This window comes from Leuciscus leuciscus, assembly GCF_965113295.1.
Source record: "Leuciscus leuciscus genome assembly, chromosome: 5".
NCBI lineage: Eukaryota > Metazoa > Chordata > Actinopteri > Cypriniformes > Leuciscidae > Leuciscus > Leuciscus leuciscus.
Genome location: NC_138729.1, coordinates 39,190,407 through 39,213,061, shown reverse-complemented (window position 1 = coordinate 39,213,061; position 22,655 = coordinate 39,190,407). Strand labels below are relative to the sequence as shown.

General features: G+C 36.9%; 1 protein-coding gene across 1 annotated transcript; it reads right to left on the bottom strand.

The window, feature by feature from the left end:
- Positions 1-559: 559 nt before the first annotated feature.
- Positions 560-22,219, bottom strand: cchcr1 (coiled-coil alpha-helical rod protein 1). The gene is made up of 19 exons (XM_082171634.1): positions 21,975-22,219; positions 20,912-21,161; positions 20,672-20,824; positions 20,509-20,584; positions 20,274-20,381; positions 19,711-19,805; positions 19,497-19,611; positions 19,261-19,371; positions 19,008-19,148; positions 17,882-17,992; positions 11,485-11,591; positions 3,999-4,111; positions 3,850-3,925; positions 2,952-3,073; positions 2,695-2,862; positions 2,278-2,376; positions 2,019-2,170; positions 1,545-1,674; positions 560-1,344 (listed from the first exon to the last, which is right to left on the bottom strand). The coding sequence occupies exons 1-19, from the start codon at positions 22,036-22,038 to the stop codon at positions 1,217-1,219; spliced, it is 2,319 nt and encodes a 772-aa protein (XP_082027760.1). The 5' UTR covers positions 22,039-22,219; the 3' UTR covers positions 560-1,216.
- Positions 22,220-22,655: the final 436 nt, after the last annotated feature.

The window sequence follows — 22,655 nt, the reverse complement described above, 5'->3', positions numbered from 1 at the left end:
ATGCTTTGTTCTATCTTACATTTCTTCATATTTACAATACCACTCAAATGTTTGGGGGGCCAGTAAGCCACTTAATTTTGGGAGTTTGGGGGGCCACTTAATTTTTTAAAGAAATTAATATTTAAATTTAGCAAGGATGCACAAAATTGATCAAAAGTGACAGTAACAACATTTATAATGTTACAAAAGATTACATTCAGGCCAGAACATCCAGACTCAAAAACAGTTTATTTCCGCAAGCGCTCAGACTTCTGAACCGCAAGCCTGAGTGCACCTAACCACCCTCAACCCGCCAAAAGATTGTGACCATACCCCCGTTATAATATTTTTTTTTTAATTTAAATATACTCGTACCTCAATGCTGCTACACTTACCGGTAATAAATATATATTGCTTTATTTATTTGTACAATTTATTGTCCATCTTTTTGTATATCTATTGTTTACATTACTGTTGTCTTTTCTTAGTCTTCATGAATGTGTTACCGTTGTTCCCTGAAGGAACTGTTTCGTTTTTAACAATTGCCATGCAAGGTGCTAAAAATGACAATAAAGTTGACTTTGACTATTACTATTTTTATTCATCAAAGAATCCTGAAAAAAAAAATTGCACAATTTTGACACAAATATTAAGCTGCCTAACTGTTTTAACAGTGATAATATGAAACGTTACTTGAGCTCTAAACCAGCACATCATTTCTGAAGGATCATTTGACACTGAAGACTGGAGTAATAGCTGCTAAAACGTCAGCTTTTCCATCACAGGAATAAATTACATTAAAAAAAAAAATCTAATAGAAAAATATTATTTGTTGAGCTACTCTGGAAAAGAGGGCCTGCTAAATAACAAATAAGTTATTCTATGAAATGACGGGAGGTTTTAGTGACATCTCACACACTATTATTTTTCTTGACCAATGGCAGCTTCTTGTTTCCCTCATTCTCATTTCCATATCCCTGATCTATGGGATAACTGCAAACAAATCAGAAATATAAACCAATAACTAATAATAATTGTCGTAAAGGCAATGACAGAAATGTGTATTTTTGCAAGCCATCTGAGATTAACTGAAGATCTGCAAGTCTAATTTTACAAATAACTCTTTTATTAAATTATAAAAACAGACATCGAACCCCATGAGAGGGATTGGAAAGACAGCGTGTGTGTGTGTGTGTGAGAGAGAGAGAGAGAGAGAGATTGATTGGGGTGTTCAGCACTATTCTTTATGTGTGTCAGCACAAGAGGGTGTTTGTGTCACAGTGAAGGCCTGACTCTCCTCATCATCCTCTTCCTCTGAGCTGCCCATCACTGCGGCACTAAGAGCCTGCAGTGCCCCCAGCAGACCTGAGAGAGAAGCAGGATGAGGAACCAAGTCAAGTGCGAAAGAACATTGAGTAGACAAAGCAAAATAAATGAATGAATCAATGTATGAATGAACAAATAAAATAATCAAAGATTTTACAATATTATAAAAAATAAATACATATCATGTGCAAAAAAGCATTAAAAACCAACTGCATAAGTGAGTGTCAGTGTATGCTTACGTTCAGGTGTTGGAGGATTGCTGCACTCAGACTGAAGATTATGTTTTTGTTTCAGAGCATCGGTTGTCTGAATTGCTGATCTTCTCAGTCTTTTATACTCATTCATCAAACCCTGTTCCTGAACCACTGCCTGCACACACAAAACACTATAAGGCAAGGAAAACAGAAACAGTTCTAAAACCCACATTTAGATATTTGAACCAAGTGGATTTAAATATGACTTCCAAAAAATTGTTTGCATCTTTGACAAGTTAAAACAAAACATCACACCTTATGTTACTCTGTGGGGTTTATTTCTCAGCAAAATTTGTTCTGAAATTAGCTGTAAATATTTGGATAGTAAATTTAAAGCTTCAAGTTTGATTATAAAAATTGCGTTGAGCACCAAGTGAGCCAGGACTGCCACTGATTCCCCCTTAGAGAGAATAGATGAGTATGTGAGTATGTGTGTGTGTGTGTATATATATGACTCACTAGGAGAAGGTTACAGTCTTTGTCCTTGTTTTTTAGCTGTTTCTGCAGATGTGTGATCTGTTTGAGTGTGTGTTCTGTTCTCTCTCTCTCTCCTTCTTTCATCTGTTCTTTCTCTCTCTCCACCTGCCTCTGAACCTGTCGCAAAGCGACAACTGCACACATATAAAACAGACCGTGTGTGTTCAGTTCTGTGCAGACACTCAGAGCATTATTCAGAAATATAAAACATAACATTTGTATGCAAACTATATATGTATACCAGCTTTTGTGTGCTCTCTCCTTGCAGTGTTGAGTTGAGCCTCCTTGTCCATGAGCTTCTCTGCACACACACTCTCAGCTTCTGATACCTTTTGTAAAACTGCCATCATACACATATTCAAAAAATAAGCAACTGTACTGTTAGATGTTGTACACTTTGTAAATATTGCATGGATATAAAGAAGCACAAATGATTCATAATTAGAGTATGTGAGCAGAGTGGAAGCAGAGCTGCATGATTTTGCCTGGAGCAACGAGCAATTGATGTCAGCAGAATTCACTGTGTGTTAAGCACAGTGTTAATAGACTATTAGCAATGAGAATTAAAGAAAGATGGAATTTGTGGAGTGAATACAGAATGCTCTGTGTGGGGATGGGAAATTACCATTGCTCCACTCACACACAGTTTTTCACACACCTGAGTCACACTGCTGCTGTAGTCTCTGGGCCTCAGCACGGAGCTCCCCGATGGTCCCCTCATGCTCTTCACATTGTCCCTGAGTCTTCATTCGCATAATTTCTGATGCCTCCAACTCCTCTCTGCTGCGTGACAGAGCTTCCCTCAGGTGGCTCAGCTCTCTCTCTCCTGTAATGTGCATACAACACACAGTTAGGGCTCCTTTCTTTACTCCACTCTATAAACATTCAGTGTTAGGCTGGGGTTTGTGTACATACGCTGCTGCTGTAGTTCGGAAAGGGAGGCCTGGATGAGGTCTGGTGTGCGTTTGAGCTCTTGTGTGAGTTTGTCCCTGTCTGCACTCAACAATGCCACCTCAGCCTGGAGACTCTTAATAAAGCTGCAACACAGAGAGAAGATGACAGAACGGAACACTAGCGTATTGCTTATTATACACAGTTTACTACTAAAATAATTACAGGTGAAGCTGTACACATTATGCAATGATTAACATTTCAAAAAAGTTGTATACTACACTGTCATCACACAATCTCTTGCATGTTTAGTTTAGAAAAATTTGGAAAACCGGTTTTCTTACCAGATCGATCAATTAATATTAAAAGATAAATATAAAGAAAAGGCTGATGTTATTTTGCTTATTTCTCACATTGGAAATAGAAGGTTAAGGTAGTAGTAGTAACAATTTTTTTTATTATTATCATAATTATTATTATAAAGAAAAGGTAAAAAAAGGAATTATGATATAATTTCTGGATTATCTGTCACACTGGAAAAAGAAGGTTAGTGTAATAATAATAATAATTATAATCATATTATTATATCATTAACAACAACAACATGCAAAAACTATTATTGTGTGAATATTATTATGAATCGTGGGATAAAATGTCTAAAACATCACACAACTGATGTGTTTCGGGTAATTTAAAATATGTATATATACTGTATCTATCTATCTATCTATCTATCTATCTATCTATCTATCTATCTATCTATATATATATATATATATATATATATATACTGTATTATGACTGTGCTGAAACTCACAGATCTTTTCTGGCTTTTCCAACAATCAACGGTGAAGTCACCTTAAAATAAAATTGAATTGACATTGTTATTCAGTGTCTCTAAATCTTTCCCATGATTCTCTACCTCTCTGACACTGCCGGCTCTGGAGATCTTGTAGCTTTCTTGGTTCTCCACAGAGCTTCTTTCCTCAACAGCAGCCCTGCAGACAAACAACACACGTTATAAAAAGTGAAACGCACTTACACACGCTCACACACAGATGACAATCTCACCATGTACTGTGTCCAGACATTTGGCAGCGAAGGCGAGTCTCTGGTTCAGCTGACTTACACTGGACTGAACTGCTTCCATCTGACCTGCCTTCATCTCTATGGCTGACATCACCCTGATGACAGAGACAGAGAGAGAAAGATAACACAGAGAGAGGCAGATGTTTATGGATGAGCGGACTTCAGGGGTTTGGTCAGAGGAACAGTCAGCTTTAATCTAATCACGACAGTCATGTTGGTGTTTAGAAGAAGAAGAAGTAGTAGTTTTATTTATATGTGACCCTGGATCACAAAACCAGTCACATGTCGCACGGGTATATTTGTGGCAATAGCAAACATTTTGTATGGGTCACAATTATCGATTTTTATTTTATGGCAAAAATCATTAGGATATTAAGTAAAGATCATGTTCCATGAAGATATTTAGTAAATTTCCAACCGTAAATATGTAAAACTTTTATTTTTGTTTGTGAATGCAGCACAATCGCGAACATAAATGGAGAACTTTAAAGGCGATTTTCTCAATGTTTCGATTTATTTGCACCCTCAGATTCCAGATTTTTAAATGGTTGTATCTTGGCCAAATATTGTACTATCCTAACAAATCATACATCAATGAAAAGCTTATTTAATCAGTTTCCATATGATGTATACATCTCAATTTAAAAAAATTGACCAATGGTCCAGGGTCACATATAGCGTCTTTCCGTAGCTCAAGGTCGCTTTACATTGTACATTACAATACATTTACACACATTACAATCACATAAGGACACATATAGTCACATTATCCAAAATACATGTTAAATAGATATGTTTTAGCTGAGTCTTGAATGTAGCCACAGATGAGATATTACGAAGTGAAAGGGGTAGTGAATTCCATAATTTAGGAGCATTGACACTAAATGACCTTCCACCTACAGTATACAACCAAAAATGAGGGATGGACAATAAACCAAGTTCAGCTGATCTAAGGGACCAAGCAGGGCGGTAAGAGTAAAGTAGATCAGACAGATATGGAGATGCAAGACCATTTAATGCCTTAAACGTTAAAAGTAATACCTTAAAGTGAATATGTGATGTTACGGGTAGCCAGTGAAGGTCATGAAGCAGAGGAGTAATGTGAGCAGAACGCCTGGTGGAGGTGAGAACTCTTGCTGCTGAGTTTTGAACATACTGTAATCTTGCAATACTTTTTTTGGGCAGACCAAGAAATAGAGCATTGCAATAATCCAAACGTGATGTGATTAATGCATGAATTAAGGTTTCAGCATCAGCAAAAGTGAGAGAAGATCAAAGAAGTGCAATATTACGAAGATGGAAAAAATAGTTTTTAAAGTGGATATATATAGATGATAAACAATAGTGGGCCAAGAACTGAACCTTGAGGAACACCCTGTGTAAGCGAAGCAGTGGCAGATCTATACCCTTGTATGGTGATATAGTACTTTCTGTCACTGATGTAAGAAATGAGCCAGGTAAGAGCGGAACCAGTGATGCCGATATCAGAAAGCCGAGAGATCAGTATTTCATGGCAGACTGTGTCAAATGCAACGCTTAGATCGAGAAGCATCAAGATGTTTATTTACCCTGAATCCACGGACAAAAGAATGTCGTTAACCACCCGAAGAAAAGCAGTTTCAGTGCTATGAGATGGGCGAAATCCTGACTGAAAAGGTTCAAAAAGACCATTAACATCTAAATATGATCGCACTTGCGAAGCCACAACCTTTTCAAGGATTTTGCTTAAGAATGTTAAATTAGATATTGGCCTGTAATTGTCCATGTTTAGATGGTCAAGGCCTGTTTTTTAAGAATGGGGGTCACCACAGCCATTTTTAATTCTGCTCGGACAATGGCGGAAGCCAAACTACAGTTTATCATACGAGTTATGAAGGGTGCAACCTTGAAGACACACATCTTAAACAAAACAGAAGGTGTAGGATCAAGCCAGCAGGATGTGGAATTAGACTTCACAATTAGATCACTTATGGCAGCAGGAGTAGTCGGAGTAAAAGAGAGAGAGTTTGTTGAGTGAGCTGAATCAGATAACATCAAATGAACATTTGAGTCACTTGTATGAGGGGTGTCTTTGGTGATGGATTCAGTGATTGACTTCAATTTGTCTGAAAAGAATTGGGAAAAGCTATTCACAAGCACCCCAGAGCCCGAAATAACATGTTGTGGTGGATTAGTGAGTTTGTTAACCATAGCAAAGAGTGATTTGGGCCTGCACGTGGAATTCCTTATGGTAGAGAAATAAGAGGATCTTGCATCGTTGAGGACTGTACGGTAGTTGAGCAAATGTTCTTTAAAAGCCAGAGTATGGCAAGCCGTTTTAGCTTAAATTGTACCCAGCGTTACTCGTCGTAATTGCATTTTTACTAGTAAGAATTCAATTGTAGAGCTCCGTAATTAAAAATGAATGGAAGTCAATGGAGACATATGACTAGTAAAAATTCATTTGTAGAGCTTTCTAATTGGAATTGTTACTAGTAAGAATTGAATTAGAGAGCTTTGTAATTGTAATTCTTACTAGTAAGAATTGAATTGGAGAGCTCTCTAACTGTAATTTTTACTAGTAATAATTGAATAAGAGAGCTCTCTAATTGTAATTGCTACTAGTAAGAATTGAATTGTAGAGCTCTCTAATTGAACTCTTACTAGTAAAAATGCAATTACGACGAGTAACGCTGGGTACAATTTAAGCTAAAACGGCTTGCCATACCAGAGAGTGCACAATGGGTCCAGTTTTCCTGTATAGTCTTTCTAGGCGGCAACCCTCAGTTTTCATCTTTCGAAGTTCAGGAGTAGGGCTGGGATAAACGATTATTTTTTAAACGATTAATCTAGCGATTATTTTTTCGATGCATCGATTAATCTAACGATTCATTTTTCCAGTCCGATTCGATTCGATTCGATTATCCATTATCTCCCCAATCCCCATTAATTGACTAATAGCAATTTATACATGTTAATTTACATATCTGAATGAAAAAAACATGAATTCCTTAACATTGCAATATATGTTTATTGCTCTTAAAATTCCAAAATAAAAGACTATACAAGTGCATAGTAATGCATTCTTAGTCAGAGGTAGCATTCAATAAAACCTTAAAGCCTTGAAAACACATAGCTTACTGAAACAAGCTTACTGAACACATAGGGCCTAGCTTACTGAAAAAAAAGTTCTTCTTTCAGATGAAAATAACAACAACTTGATGTCTAGCATTCAAAAAAAAAAAAAAAGGTCACCCAAAATACTTGTTTAGAGCAATTGAAAGAATACAGTAACCAATGTAAACTTGGGGGCTTTAAGCTAATACAGAGAGTGCTTTTCCAACAAAAAATAAATAAAAATTAACAGTGGGAGCCAGCAGCCTGTCATGGCGTCCTTCCTGAACCAACAGAATTGAACATTTATGTTGAAAACACATAGTCCTAGCTTACTGAAAAAAGTGCATATTTTAATTCTTCATTCACATAAAAATAACAACAACGTATAGTAATACACTCTGCCACTCACCTTTTTCTAAAAAAAAAAAAAAAAAAAAATACTAATAAAAAAAAGTACTTAACTAGAATTTAATAAATGGAACATTATTGTAAAGTGTTACCGATTTGTTATACACCGATTCAGACGCCTCGTGAGTTCAGTGTTGGACAGATCAGTTGTTTTAACCATTCATTGAAGTGAATCGGTTCAAATGAGTCATTAGTTCGCGAATCGGACGTGTCATTAGTGGACGTGTAGCCTACGGCAAGCGTTGTGTGATTATCCCGGCAGTTAATTTTTTACCACAATTCACACTCCGCAGTAATTCAAGAGAAAAAAATCTCCGAATGCTCCACGTGAAACTTTGGTCTTCCGCCCTTTTTCTATCGTGTCTAATGATTTTGATTACCGGTAATATGCACGAGGGAGAGAGAGAGAGCAAGACAGCGCTCGTGTTGTTTGAAGACGGTGAGTGCGTGCGCGCGCGGCCGGGGCTCTCTCTCGTACTTATATCAGGGGTGTTCGGTTCCGGTGGAATCGACTCCTCGACTCCATTTACTTTGAATTAAAATAGGGTCAGGATTCAGAAGGTGCGTCTCAATATGCTTCCTCGTTTCTCGCTCGTATGTCCTACGACCCTGAAACCGATCGAGCTCCGCTCTCATGTAGGACATCTAAATTCTTTAATTCCACCTGGAGGAGGTCGAGGAACGAGGAGGCTTCCTGAGGAGTCAAGAGCGAGGATACAAATGTTTCCTATACTAAAATGTTTAATCAACTAAACCTTATAAATCCCCCTCCTTTTCACATCGCAGCTTCTTCAAATCATATTTAAGTGTGCAATATGTTAGTATTAATCATTAAACTTGTAAAAGCAGACTTGTTTTAGACAGTGTATTTATCTATTTATTTTGTATATTATTTTATATAATTTTAATGTAGTGAAGCTATGAACTTTAACTTAAGCATGTTTAACTTTATTTTTTAACTTTTTTTGTTTAACATTGAAAAATATTAGTTATATTAATACCAGTGGTGGAGGAAGTACTGAATCTCAGTACTTAAGTAAAAGTACAAATAACCAGAGACATATTTACTTTAGTAAAAGTAGAAGTAGCCCTACCACAATGAAAACCCTACTTAAGTAAAAAGTAAAAAGTACCTGATTTTAAATGTACTTTAAGTATTAAAAGTAAAAGTACTTGCATAACAATTTATTCTCTTAATGTCTATATTCTAATAATTAGGGCTGTAACAATATGCAATATGAATCCGAAATCGCTACACTCAGATCTACGAACCTGTGTCGCGGTGTGAGAAGGCAGAATCGCAACACACCCCTTTTTTGAAGTTAACATTATACAATACGTAGACCTACACCACAAAACTAGTTGAGGGTAAATTATTTAATATTGGGCAATTCCATCGTTGTAAACGGGACATTTGCAGTAAAAACTTGAAATATACATTCTCAGAAAATGCATTTAATACATATTGAAAAATATCAGTATGCGTTTTATATTTAATGGGAAATAGCCTAGGCTACACATGCGTTACGGGACACAAAAAATCTTTCACTTTTAGGTAGCAAAATATTTTTTTGTACCTAATTCTGTGAATTACACTGCGCAAACCAAAAGTAATACCCACCGGATGAAGAAGGGTTGGCTCTCCCCAGAACATAAAATATTGATTTTATTTTATTTTTCGTGTTCCCATTTATGAGGAAAAAACAAAAGACGTGACAGTTCTCCGTTACGGACATGACCGCTCTGAAAGCGACTTTAAAACTTTCACTGAGACCTCAAACAGAAAGCACAAAGCCTTTTTTTTAAAGTGAATTTCGTTTTGTATTAATTGTATCTTAATTTTAATCAATGTTTCATCCAGGATTTAATAAATAAGTAAATATAGTAGAAAACAGATAATCACGACACGTAGGCGCCGGCGAGTGAACTGAAGCGCGTCTCATAAATGAACCAAAACTCAGCGTATAAGGTATCCTACTTGCCTCACACAGACCTGATAAATATATCTTAAGAGAGCTTTAAATGTGTACTTTTAAACAGAACAATTCAAAACGAAAGAAAACCGACTGCTCTCTGCTTATAATCCGTATGAAATGCGCATTTCTCTCTGGCGCGTTCACTACTGCGAAGATCGCGTATCTGTAGGCCTATCGTCAACCTCATCTTTGCAGCCGACACAGAAAACACTTGTTTATTAATAAACAATTAAAATGTCTCCTTGCTATATTTGACATATTCATTGCTTTTGCCGGTTCTTTGTGACAGCTTTTAGGTGCTTTATTGGCAGCGCCACCAACTCGTCAGTACCGAAAACATGGAGATTTTTTTCAATCCTTGTTTTGGCAGGGGGAAAAACTGATCCGAAAATGTAACGAAACGTTGTAGAAATGTAGTAGAGTAGAAAGTATAATAATTGCTGCAAAAAGTAACGAAGTAAAAGTCAAAAGTATGCACTATTGATTCTACTTAAGTAAAGTAGCTACAGATACGTGAAAAATGTACTTAAGTAAAGTAACAAAGTATTTGTACTTCGTTACATTCCACCACTGATTATTACCAATAATAACTGTTGTTTAATAATAGTTTTTAATGCACTTGTCATTTAATAATAGAAAATGAACTTCATATAGAGTGAGTACATGCCATTTCACTAATGTTAATGTTCCATCCTCGCATCCTAAGGGGATGGAGGTAAGAGGAAAGGAAACAAGGATGCATATATAAGAATTGACAAGCACACAAAGCATTACATAGTTTTTGTTATACACTTAATTTACTCCCTTCAGTTTTCAGAAGTACAACACTAAACACTATACTCTTATTTACACAGCACTTGTCTTTTAATGTCTTATTTAGGGATAACCTACATGATTACATACATTACCTGGAAATTATAGATATCAAAGCTCTTCTGTAGAAAACGTCTAATTTTTCTAAAAAACAGTCATCACTCAACAGTATCACTCAATCAACCACCACTTACCAATTATGGGCATGTCCCACTCTCACCCTGAGGACTGGTACATGATTGGTTCGTAAAACCTACTGCAGTGTTTTGTGCCAATCACAACCAATTGACTGTATTGAACCACATCATGATTGATTGAGCCGCAAAACAGACCCAACAGAAAAAAACTATCTATACATTATTGTTCTTTGTTTTCCTGGCATTACTTATTTTTTCCTCTCATTTCTTTATCTTTTTGTTTTAATTTCCGTATCTTTACATTCATTATAATCTTTTCGTTATAATGAACTGTTGCTGTGTTGAACTTGAAAAAAACACTCGACACTGGGAGTCGATTCCTGACCTGGAGTCGATTCCGACACTAGGGCTAGTGAGAGTCGAGGAATCGACTCTTTTGGAGTCGACTCCCCATCTCTAACTTATATGCGCCCTGTCAAGCGCAGTCAGTCATTCTATTCTACATCACTCACCGATCAAATAAGGCTTTGGCGGCCGCCCCCCAAAAAATTCAATGCAGGAAAACCCCTGGATGGATAGAATGATGGCCATCGCGTATCAGCGCACTTAAGGTACACTCTGTGAAGTAATTTGCACACGTTTTTTAGAGAAATGAAAACAGGTCGACGAATCGACACGCATATTTTGCGACTTAGGCATAAATTAGACTGGTTCCATCTGCTCGTGCCTCACCCTGGTTCACTCCTGAATAGGGCTGGGACAACGCGTCGAAGTCATCGATAACGTCGACGCAAAAAATACGTCGACGTTATCGATGACTTCGACGCGTTGTCCCAGCCCTATTCAGGAGTGAACCAGGGTGAGGCACGAGCAGATGGAACCAGTCTAATTTTAACAGGAGCATGCCTCTCAAGTATTTGAGAAAAAACATTATTGTACAGCGTATTTCTGACGGACAGTTAGATAGTAAACATTCTGACAAGGTTGAAGCCCTTATTGAAACAGTGAAAGCTAAAGGGGTGTGATTGTGTGTGCTACCTGTGTGCAGTTCCACTGATATCATTCAGTGATCCCTCTGTGCTCTTATTGTGCTCTTTCAGCTGAGCATTCTCCTGTAGAGTTCCATCCAACTGTTGCTGTATTCCCTGAACACACACAAAAAGCAAGCACACAGGCTTTCAGAAACACACACTTGCCTGTAGGCGCTACAGAAGAAAAGTTTTGGTGCTGTCACCATGTAACACAGCTGATCAGCTGGACAGCTGCTCTGCATGCAGTGAGTAATCACAGATGAACAACGTGATGCTAAAATAGCAGATCTTCAGTGAGTCAATGCTGAACAAGCTTAAACCTCCCTAAGCTCAATCCAACCTGCGCAGGCTGTTAAAAAGCAAAGATAAGAAGGCAGAAAGAGATGAGCTCATGAGGGTTAGAGAGAAAGTTCAAAAGCTGATGCTGAAATGATTATGTGAATATCAATGAACTAGACTTAAGATATTTAGTGAGTAACCACTTAAATTTCAGTCTGTTTCTCACACAAAGCAATCACATGACCTGGAAGACCTGGAATGTAGTAAACCCTTTATCACGTCATACCTGGTTAGAACACGTGTAACTATGTGAAAATGTATATATTGAGTCCAGAAACCCAATATGAATGACAGCAACACAGATGGCATCAGTGCAGACTTTAAGGCCTGTTTCACACCAAGAACGATAACTATAAAGAGAACAATAACTACTCTATTAGCATCTACACTAGTGGAGGATATCATTGTTTGTAATGTCATCTGCCACTTCAAATCAGGGCTCTACACTTACTTTTTGAACAAGGAGCACTGGTGCGCCTAAATAAAAACATTTAGGAGCACAGACAAATATTTGGGGGCACAGTCATTTTTGTTGTATAAGTTTATCATTATAGAGCATGTGAGTGGAGTGGAGCGGGAGCGAGTGGGGAGCGCGAGCGGGCGGATCTTGGACAGAGCGCAGAGCGGCAATTTCAAAAGGACGGAGCGTCGCCCTATTTCCCGCTCCACTCACGCCACGCATCAGTCAAAAAATGCGCCATGAAGAAGAAAAAACATATATAGGCATAGCCTAAGTCGCATTTATTTAGAAATTTATTTCACAAAAAAAAAAAAAACATTTTTTACAGATGGGACAGTTCTCCGTGACGGACGTGAGCGCTCTGACAGCGGCACTAAAAGACTGCTTTAAAACTTTCACTGAGACCTCAAACAGAAAGCACAAAGCCTGTCTTTAAATTTAATTTCGTTTTGTATTAATTGTATCTTAATTTTGATCAGTGTTTCATCAACCAATTGTCTGGATTTAATAAATAAGTAAATATATTAGAAAATAGATAATCACGACACGAAGGCGCCGGCGGGTGAACCTGGAGTTTGTCTCATAAATGAACCGAAACTCAGCGTATAGCCTACTTGCCTGACAGACCTGAGACATATATATAAAGCTTGAAATGTCTACTTTTAAACAGAACAATTCAAAACTAAAGAAAACAGACTGCTCTCTTATGTAATCCGTATGAAATGTGCATTTCTCTCTGGGGCGTTCAATACTGCGAAGATCGCGAGTCAGCATCTTTCCAGCCGACACAGACATAAAAAAAAATGGTTTATTAGTAAACAATTAAAATGTCTCCTGCTATATTTTACATATTCATAATCATTAATTTTGCCGGTTCGTTGTGACAGCTTTTAGGTGCGTTATTGGCAGTGCCATCCTTAAGGCCAATTTATACTTCTGCGTCGAGTGTACGCCGTAGTGTACGTCGTAGGCTACGCACGTAGGCGACGCCGTCGTGAGCATTTATACTTCTGCGAATGTCTGTGTTGCTCTGCAGTTACACCGCCGAAACGCTAGTTGGCGCGGGTGGGTTTTAATGTTCCACTGTGTTTACATTCAACGCGGCTGTTTTGAGTTTAGGTTTCTACGAGCAATGGCGACTGAAGGAGTCATACAGATGGCTGTATTTCCGCACTTCTTCAAGCAATCTCTCGGTCACTTGGTCTATTTCCATGGCTCTTCACTGATCTTCGGAATTTAAAAATGGCGGGCGGGCGGTGCAGAGTGCAGAAGATCATTCCGGAAATGCGTAGGAGGAAACGCGATGCTATCCAGCCGACCAATCACAGATCTTGCGGTCCGCGTCGCCGCGACGCATAGTTACATTTTTGAGGAGGTGCGCGTCAGGGTACGGCGAAGGGTACGACGTATGGTACACATCAATGCGTATGATACGCCGTACCTTCTACGCGCACCCGACGCAGAAGTATAAATTGGCCTTAAGGCCTACATGTTACATGAACGCATCAGCACCGAAAACATGGATTTTTTTCTTTTGGGGGCATTTTGTTTGTGTTCAGACTTTCTCAGTTGTCTTTAGGCGCGATGTTAGAGGACGCTGCTAATAAAGTTGCTAGTATGGCCTACACATATTGGATTCACGTTTAATATTATAGGCTATTTAAAAAAAATACTCCATTTTTTATGCCGTTCGTATCATTTTATTTTGTTGTATTTATCCGCCACACCTTGGCCGGTCCGTGAAAATATTGTCTGATATTAAACCGGTCCGTGACGCAAAAAAGGTTGGGGACCGCTACAAGTGATATACATGTAGATTTTTTTCCTTTTTTGGAGCGAGCGGGGGGCGATTTGAGTGGAGCGCGAAGCAAACTGCGTTGAGCGCTGAGCGAAAATGAACGGAGCGGCCTGATGTAGCTTTGAGCGGGGGAGCGGAGGGGTGAACAGTTCCGTGAGCGATGAGCGGAGATTCTCACCGCTCCACTCCGCTCATATGCTCTGCGTAGCTACTGAAGATTTAGGCCTAAATAACTGATCTCCCGGTAATATAGTGTCCTACTCAGGCCCTCCTCATGATGATGTATTTGCAGCTGTTTCTATAGAAAAATGCTGTGTCACTCGCACAAGTGCGCCCAAATATTTTTTCACGTTCGCACGCCGAAATATTTACTCGCATGTGCGAGTGAAATGGGCGCACTGTAGAGCCCTGTCAAATGCTTGTGCTTTAAAGCAGGAAGGATTCTGATTTGCTGTCAATGTTTTTATCAGCTAGAAAATCTCATTCTGAAAGTGAATCTACTGAAATTGTGAGTGTCTCAATCAGCTCAGGGCACTGATCAGGGAGTTGGCCATTTTAAGGGCTGTCTCAATTGTAAAAATCCTTCCAGTGCACTGAAATGCTCGCTGCCTAAAAAAGTCCCACAATGCACTGTGAAAACCAAGGAGCATCAATGCTCACTATGTTCCCTTTTCTGAAGCATTAAAAAAAGGTATGAATACTTGAATACTGAAGAAACTGAATAGGGGAAAGTCTTATAAAAATTATTTTTAAAAGTATTATAAAAAAAATAATACTGGAAAGTCTTCCCTGAATAAATTAAATACAGATTAATCCTTACAATTAAAGTTACAAAAGTTATTCGTTTAACCCCTTAAACCCTGAGGCCATTTTTGGAGTTTTTTGTCTGAGTGACACACAAAAAAGTAAAGACTCATAACTTCAAAACTATAGAGAGGAGAGTCAAAAGGTAGATATCATTTGTTAGGAAACTTTTTATATTTTTAGAAAATATAATTTTTTATTACTTTTGGACAATCTAATGCTGAGAAAATGCTGATAAAAGACAAAAATATTAATATTATTTTTTAATAATTTACATATCTTTCTTATTTGAAATGCAATAATTCAGGAAGGAAATACGGTGGCAAAATAATTCTTTTTTTGTGATGTTCCCCTATGTGTGGTCTACGTCTGGATCGTTATTTTATGATGATAGCATAAAGTAATCCAAAGTTACAGCACTTGGAACAAAGGGAGCCTTTTTGTTTAGTCCTCACACATTTGGAAGGCAATAAAAAAAATGAGTTTTCTTAGTGACATACACAAAACTAAAGACTCATAACTTCAAAACTATAGCAAGGAGATTCTAAAGGTAGGTATCGTTTGAAAGAACACTTTTCAATTTTTTTGAAAATATACATTACATTACATTTGGACATTCTCCTGCCGAGAAACTGCTGATAAAAGACAAAAAATATATATAATTTTTATAATGATAATGCATATCTTTCTTATTTGACATGGAATAACTCAGGAAGGAAATAAGGTAGAAGGAAAATTCTTTTTTGGGAAAGTCCCTCTACATATGAGCTGCATCTGGATAAAATTTTCTGGTGATTGGATAAAGCAATCAAAAGTTATAGCATTTGGAACCAAGATAGCCTTTTTGTTGAGACCTTGACGCCCCCTCATGGGCATTTTTAAAATTGTTTCACCATGAAGAATATCTTGTCATAAAAGCAATAGATTAAGTTAATTTTGGGCTCATTTTAATTGTATTAATATGCTGTAAAAAATGAAGTGCAATTTTCAACGATTTTTGAATGTTTCATGAGATGTATGATGTTTTTGACACATTGCAGTACATAGTACAAAAAACTATTTTATAGATTATGAAAAAAAAAATTCTATTTATCAACAAATAACTCAGCAGTACTTAGGAGTTTTTCGAATTGGCTACATTCACTGTAAAGTTCAGACTCTAAGCTTTCAAATGACACCAATTTTGTTTGAATCAAGGCAATATTTTTGAAAAATATGATAATTAATATTTTCGCAGCTAGGTGGCGTCTGTGGGGCGTCGGTACACTCTGGTTGAGAGAGACTAGTCAGCACTGGTTCAGAGTTGATCGAAGTGGTTGGATGCATTAAAAAGCTGAGATTCTAAGCTTTAATATGATACATATTTTGTGTTATTCCACGTTTGAAATCGAGCACGGATGGTTCCGGGAAAACTGGAAAACACTTTGCACCCCGGGAGGATGAGAGACTTGTTTTTTAGCCAAGTATGCATCACTTCGTGAGGAATATCTCGTGATCAAAGCAATGGATTATGTTGTGTTTGGGCTCTTTGTAATCGTGAGAATCTGCTGTCAATAAAGATGTGTGATTTTTCACAATCCATGCATGTTTTATTGAGTTATGAGCTGAAACGTCACATCAAAACAACATCGCATCACTGCTATTGCAACTTCATAGATCCGCCTGTGCTATTTTTTGTGTTAGAACGCCATAAGGAATATCTTTAGATCTGAGTGATGGATTATGATGAGTTTGGGCTCTTTTTAATCTTAACAATCTGCTGTAAATAATGATGTGCCATTTTCCACAATTGATGCATGCTTCATTGAGTTATGAGTTAAAACGCGACAAGTGCTACATCTATAATAAATCATTTTCCACAATTGGAGCATGTTTCATGAAGTTACAAGCGGAAATGTGTCTAAAATGCAGCATCCATATATGGTTTACACATGGGTCTCTTAAGGGGTTATTTTACAAAAACCTTGCTCAAGTTTATTAAAAACCCTGGAACAATTATGCTTGTTGTATTCTACTCATTGAGACCTTTCAAATGACATATGACACAGGACTATCTGAGCTGTATGATGTTTTTGACATATTGCAGTATGTGGTACAAAAAAGTAGTTTATAAATTATGAAAACATTTTTTTTCTATTTATCAGCAAATAACTCAGCACTACATTGGAGTTTATCAAATTGGCTACATTCATTGTAAATTTCAGACTCTAAGCTTTCAAATGACATCTATTTTAAGTTGATCCAGGTAATATTTTGGAAAAAAAATTATGATTATTAATTTTGCAGCTAGGTGGCGCCTACGGCGGGTACACTCGTATTTAGTGGAATAACTCTGCAATCATTAGGAGTTGATCGAAGTAACTAGATGCATTAGATGCATTAAAAAGCTGAGATTCTAAGCTTTGTGTTGTTGCATTCAGTGGTTGCTTAGTAATTTGATTATGAATATTTTTCATGGGGTAGCGTCCCGCCGGCGGGACGGTTAGGGTTTAAGGGGTTAAAAGCATGGGCATTAATGTTAATCAAACAACAAAAGTCAAATCAGAAAAAAAGATTATTATTAGGCTGCTGTCATCCTAAGAGCTGCACAGATCCATTATTCCATTGGAATTATCCATTAAAATGATCGATTTTTCTTTAATGCAAAAAATCATTAGGATATTAAGTAAAGATTATGTTCCATGAAGATATTTTGTAAATTTTCTACCGTAAATATATCAAACATTTATTTTTGTGAGTGGATGCAGCACAATCGCGAATATAAATGGACAACTTTAAAGGCGATTTTCTCAAAATCAGATTTTTTTGCACCCTCAGATTCCAGATTTTCAAATAGTTGTATCTCGGCCAAATATTGTCCTATCCTAATAAACCATACATCAATGGAAATAATATTTCTTCAGCTTTCATGTGATGTATAGATCTTAAGTTTAAAAAATGTACCCATGTGACTGGTTTTGTGGTCCAGGGTCACATAATGTGCCTGTGTGTATGACAGAGTACCTGCGCTTGTACATGCTCTAACTCCAACTGGGCTGTTTTGTCCTCTAGGTGGTGCTGAAGGACACTGTTCTGCGACTGCAAACACTCTACTTCCTGCTGTAGAGAGGATACCTACACACATTTACAGATTCATATATTCATTATTCACACATTCAAACATGATAAAACAGACAATTATTTAAAATGTGTTAATGACGTCAGCTATTTGTGTTTTTGATGTTGATTTGATTTTTATAATCATAATATTTTAAGCCATAATTGAACAGATTGAGAATTTATTTGCAGATTAATTCAATTAATTGACACACTACTGTTAAAAGCTTGGGGATGGAACAATTCTTTCTTTTTTTTTTTTAAGAAGTCTCTTATACTCACCAAGGCTGCATTTATACACCTGCACCTATTTATACATCTATACAGTTAGAAACAGTAATATTGCAAATTTCAATAATATATTTTAAAATACAATCTATTCCTGTATTGGCAAAGCTGAATTTTCAGTACTCATTACTCCAGATTATTTGATGAATAGAAAGTTTAAAACAACAGCATTTATTTGAAATAATTATTTGATTTTTTTGTAACAAGGTAAAATTATTTTCTGTCTTTTGATTAAATTAATGCATCCTCGCTGAATAAAAGTATTACTTCTTTAAAAATAAAATCCTTACTGACGTTAAACGTTGTGACCTGTATATGGACTTACACTATGGTTGGAAAAAATGTATAATCTAATAGGTAGGAATGACTTCTGAAAATCAATTTCAGGGGGCAAATAAAAATGCTAATTACTGACACTAGTGGTTAGGAATGAATATTCAATTCAATTCACATTTATTTTTATAGCGCTTTTCACAATACACATCATTTCAAAGCAGCTTTATAGCAAATCCATGAGTCCACATTACAATTTAGAGTGATCTATTATCAGAGGTTGCTGTCTTAGTTATTTATTTCAGAAATGTACATATACAAAACCACAGTTAGCGAAAAATTTATTAATTTAAACAATGTAATAATTTATTGGAGAAACAATGAGCTCATTGTTTGTTAACAAATGATTATCTATGTAATGAATATCTATGATAGTACACTATGTATGTGTGTGGGAATTTGTTTGTATTACCATGTTGTGTAGTTGTGATTTCTCTGTGTGGAGTTGCAAGTCCCTTGTCTGCAGTTTAACAAGCAGCATGAAGACCTTTTGCCTCCAAACACTCAACATCTGCCCAGCCTTACTGCCAGAGTACAATGGGTCTGTCTGCACCTACACACATAACAAGTATCACTAAATGTACTAATGAATTCTTAACAATCAAACTGTATTGGTCATTCAATTCAAACACTAAACGGATATCTATATGCGTGTGTAATCTTACCTGTTCGCCTAGCTCTTTCTCTTGAATGGATAGAATGTCACTGGATGCATTCACTCTGACATTCAGTAGCTGGACAGATAGAGACAGAGCTTCCTTTTCCTTCTCCAAATGCTATAAACACAATCATTATAAAATGAATGTATTCACTGGAAATAATAATGCAATCACCACAATTTACACAAGCTGATGTACTGATGGCATTTCAGTAGACTGCACATGTGTGTGTGTGTGTGCACCTGTATCTGTCGTCTAAGCTCTTCATCTTCTTTTCTTTCAGTGATGTGGCTGCCAATGTATGTACGTAGTTTCTGCACACACTCAGACTGTTCCAGCAATGAGCTGTTCAGGACACTGCATAAACACAAATCATGCAAATTCAAATTAACAGACCTGTAAATGATTTGTCATTTAGAAACAGTTATATGAGCAACTTATTTTTTATATACTCACCTCAGCTGATTTTTCAGCTCATCTCTCTCTGATATCACTTCTTGTATTTGGGTTCTCAGTGAGGTCGCTTCTTGTACAGCATCATTTATCACGTTCTGATATTCAAAAAGGTTGAGAGTTAGATCAGTTAAATCCTAACCGCTAGTGCAGTGTTTCTCAACCAAGGAAAACTTCCAAAAGGTTCACAGGATCTTAAATAAATTCATATTAATATATTAAACAATCTAATTCTAATAAGTTAAAATTATTTTAAAAAACACCCAAAAATAAAATTAAGAAAATCCCAATATAAACACCCCAAGAATAATGATTAATTCATTTATCTCAACAAACTATTTTGACATAATTATTGCATAAATACAGATAATATCTTAGCCTACATAGGGGAGGGGGACCATTTTAATAATGTGTTGAAAATACAGGGGCCTTTCAAGTTAAAAAGGAGAACCACTGTGCTAGATGGAAAAATGGTGTGTAGTGTTCCTTTAAGATACATTTAATTGATCAGAATATCATTGCACTGGAAACTAAATATTCCTAATATTGTGTCAATTATGCCTTACCTGTGTCTCTAATTTTTGTTGCAGTCTCCCCATCTCCTGCTTTGAGTCCTGTAACTCTTTCTCCAAACGTTGACATTCTAATTTATACTCCTTTTTTAAGGTCAAAATCTAGACACACAAAATAAAGATGTATTCAGAAACTAGCTTTTCTGACCCTAAAATACACGTTCTACATTATGTTACATACAAGTAAAACTGTTCAGAGAATAAGGGAATAGTGTATCCATGTATTTACCAGGTCTTGGCTCATACTGAGTTCAGACTTGCATCTCTTCAATTCACTGTGTAACTCATCACGCTCCATACACTGTCTGCAGACACACACACACACACATATTTCAGCCTACATACACAGTGAAAGTATCAGACATGCAGTTAGTCAGTTTGAGTATTTGTACCTGTTTATTTGGCTTTGCTGATCTCTAATCTGCTCTTTCAAACACTCTACTCTTCCTTTCAGACGCTCCATCTCGACCATCATCATCTCCTTGTCTTCTCTTAACCTTTCCACCTGCAGAGGTTTTGAGCTGCTCCTCTCATCTTCTGGCAACCTGACAGAGAGAGAGATGAATTTTTAGACAGACCCCTAAAATCACTAGACTGGATTCAACAGGGGTAGTGCTTGTTGTTTTGTGTACCTGTGGTCAGAGCGCTGCTGTAACATTTTCTCGCTTTGGTGTTTATGATGGATGGCCCGCCATGCTTCCACTCCATCAGTCTCTGTCCAGGCGAGCCCCTCCCCATTGAATTTAGAAGGGGGCGGAGCTCTGAAAGGTGTGGAGTGTGGCAGATCTTGGGTGGGTGTGGCCTGTGAAGCTGTGGGCCGGGGCACAGGACCCCCAGTAAACTGAGCAGGTGTCATCAGAGGAGAAGGGTTACAGACAGATGCTGGGAGACAAACAGACAGACTGACATTATTGTACTAAACACAGAAAGAAAGAAAGAAAGAAAGAAAGAAAGAAAGAAAGAAAGAAAGAAAGAAAGAAAGAAAGAAAGAAAGAAAGAAAGAAAGAAAGAAAGAAAGACTTGACCTCTAAATCTCTCTTTTGAGTATGTGTCCCAAGCATCTGGGTGTCTTTTTATCTTTATATTCACAATTAACGTTACAATATTACAGATGCCTGGCATACAACACAACAGAACTGCTCATTATCTTCCAAGTTTGTTATTTTTAACCACCGTTTAGCTTTCTTCCTGTTCACTTTAACCCTGTAAAACCTCAAAAGGAAATAATAGTCAGGAAAAAAATAAACACGTTTTTAAATGGAAGTTTATTGAACCTTTATTGATACTTTAGAGACCATAGAAATGTGTGTATCAAATGTTAAACAGAAGGCTTTATTATAGCGTTAAAGTCCTGCGGTGTGAGTGACAAATACATTTTTAGAAGTACAAATAGTCCATGTAGACTATGGAGTTCATTTGAGATATATAAATTGCAATTATGATAATGTACAATGCTGTTTAAAATTAAGTTAGATGAAATTTCTCATATCACGCAAAACAGCTGTCACTGCTGACATGTCATGTCAACTAAGTTACCCTGATGTAAAGACTAATATACTGCTTATTTTTATTCTATAAATTGTAATATCACAAATATTGATAATTGATATATATTTATATAAGAGCACCAGCACATTTGGGTTTGTTTATATGGTTTATGTCGGTCATTATTCGGATAATTTTTTATTTGTTTACCTCCGTCAGGAGCTTTCATGAAGTCCGCAGGCGCGTTAAGCCTCTCTGCTTTCCAAAGATCCATAATAACCACTAAAAGCCCGGTCTTACAAAATAGGTCTCATATAAAGTAGTTCAAATTATTAAATCGAAATGTTTTGATGAATATTTCACGTCACAATTTTAGAAAGTGCGCGTCCTCCCCGCCATTGAGTTCAAAGCTGCGCGTGCAGTTGTCATGGCATAGATTTCCGGTCGGTGCGAGCCGAGGTACGACAGCAGCGCCCCCTGCCGTGTCGTTTGAAGAACTAAATCAACTATACTAGTATGCAATATATTCCCATTTTTACTTAAATTCTAAATATTTTAATCGATATATGTATACACTCGGTACTCCTTTGAATCATTGTCATTAACCTTCAATGTCGTTTTTGCTCATCTTCTGCATTAGAAATGTCCAAAAAAAGACAATCTGCTGACACTGAGGGGTTGAGTGTGAACAAACCATCATCTACGTGTTTATTTCTGAAACCTGACCAGTTATGTTTTAAACTATACTTTTTTACATCCAGGGTGCACAACATTCTTCTAAAGTTTTATGAAGTGTGAGTGTTTTAAAACATACACGTATGCTTACTGCATAAAAAATAAATAAATAAATAAAAAAACCGAACCCTTCATGTTCAGTGGAGGTTTGTTATG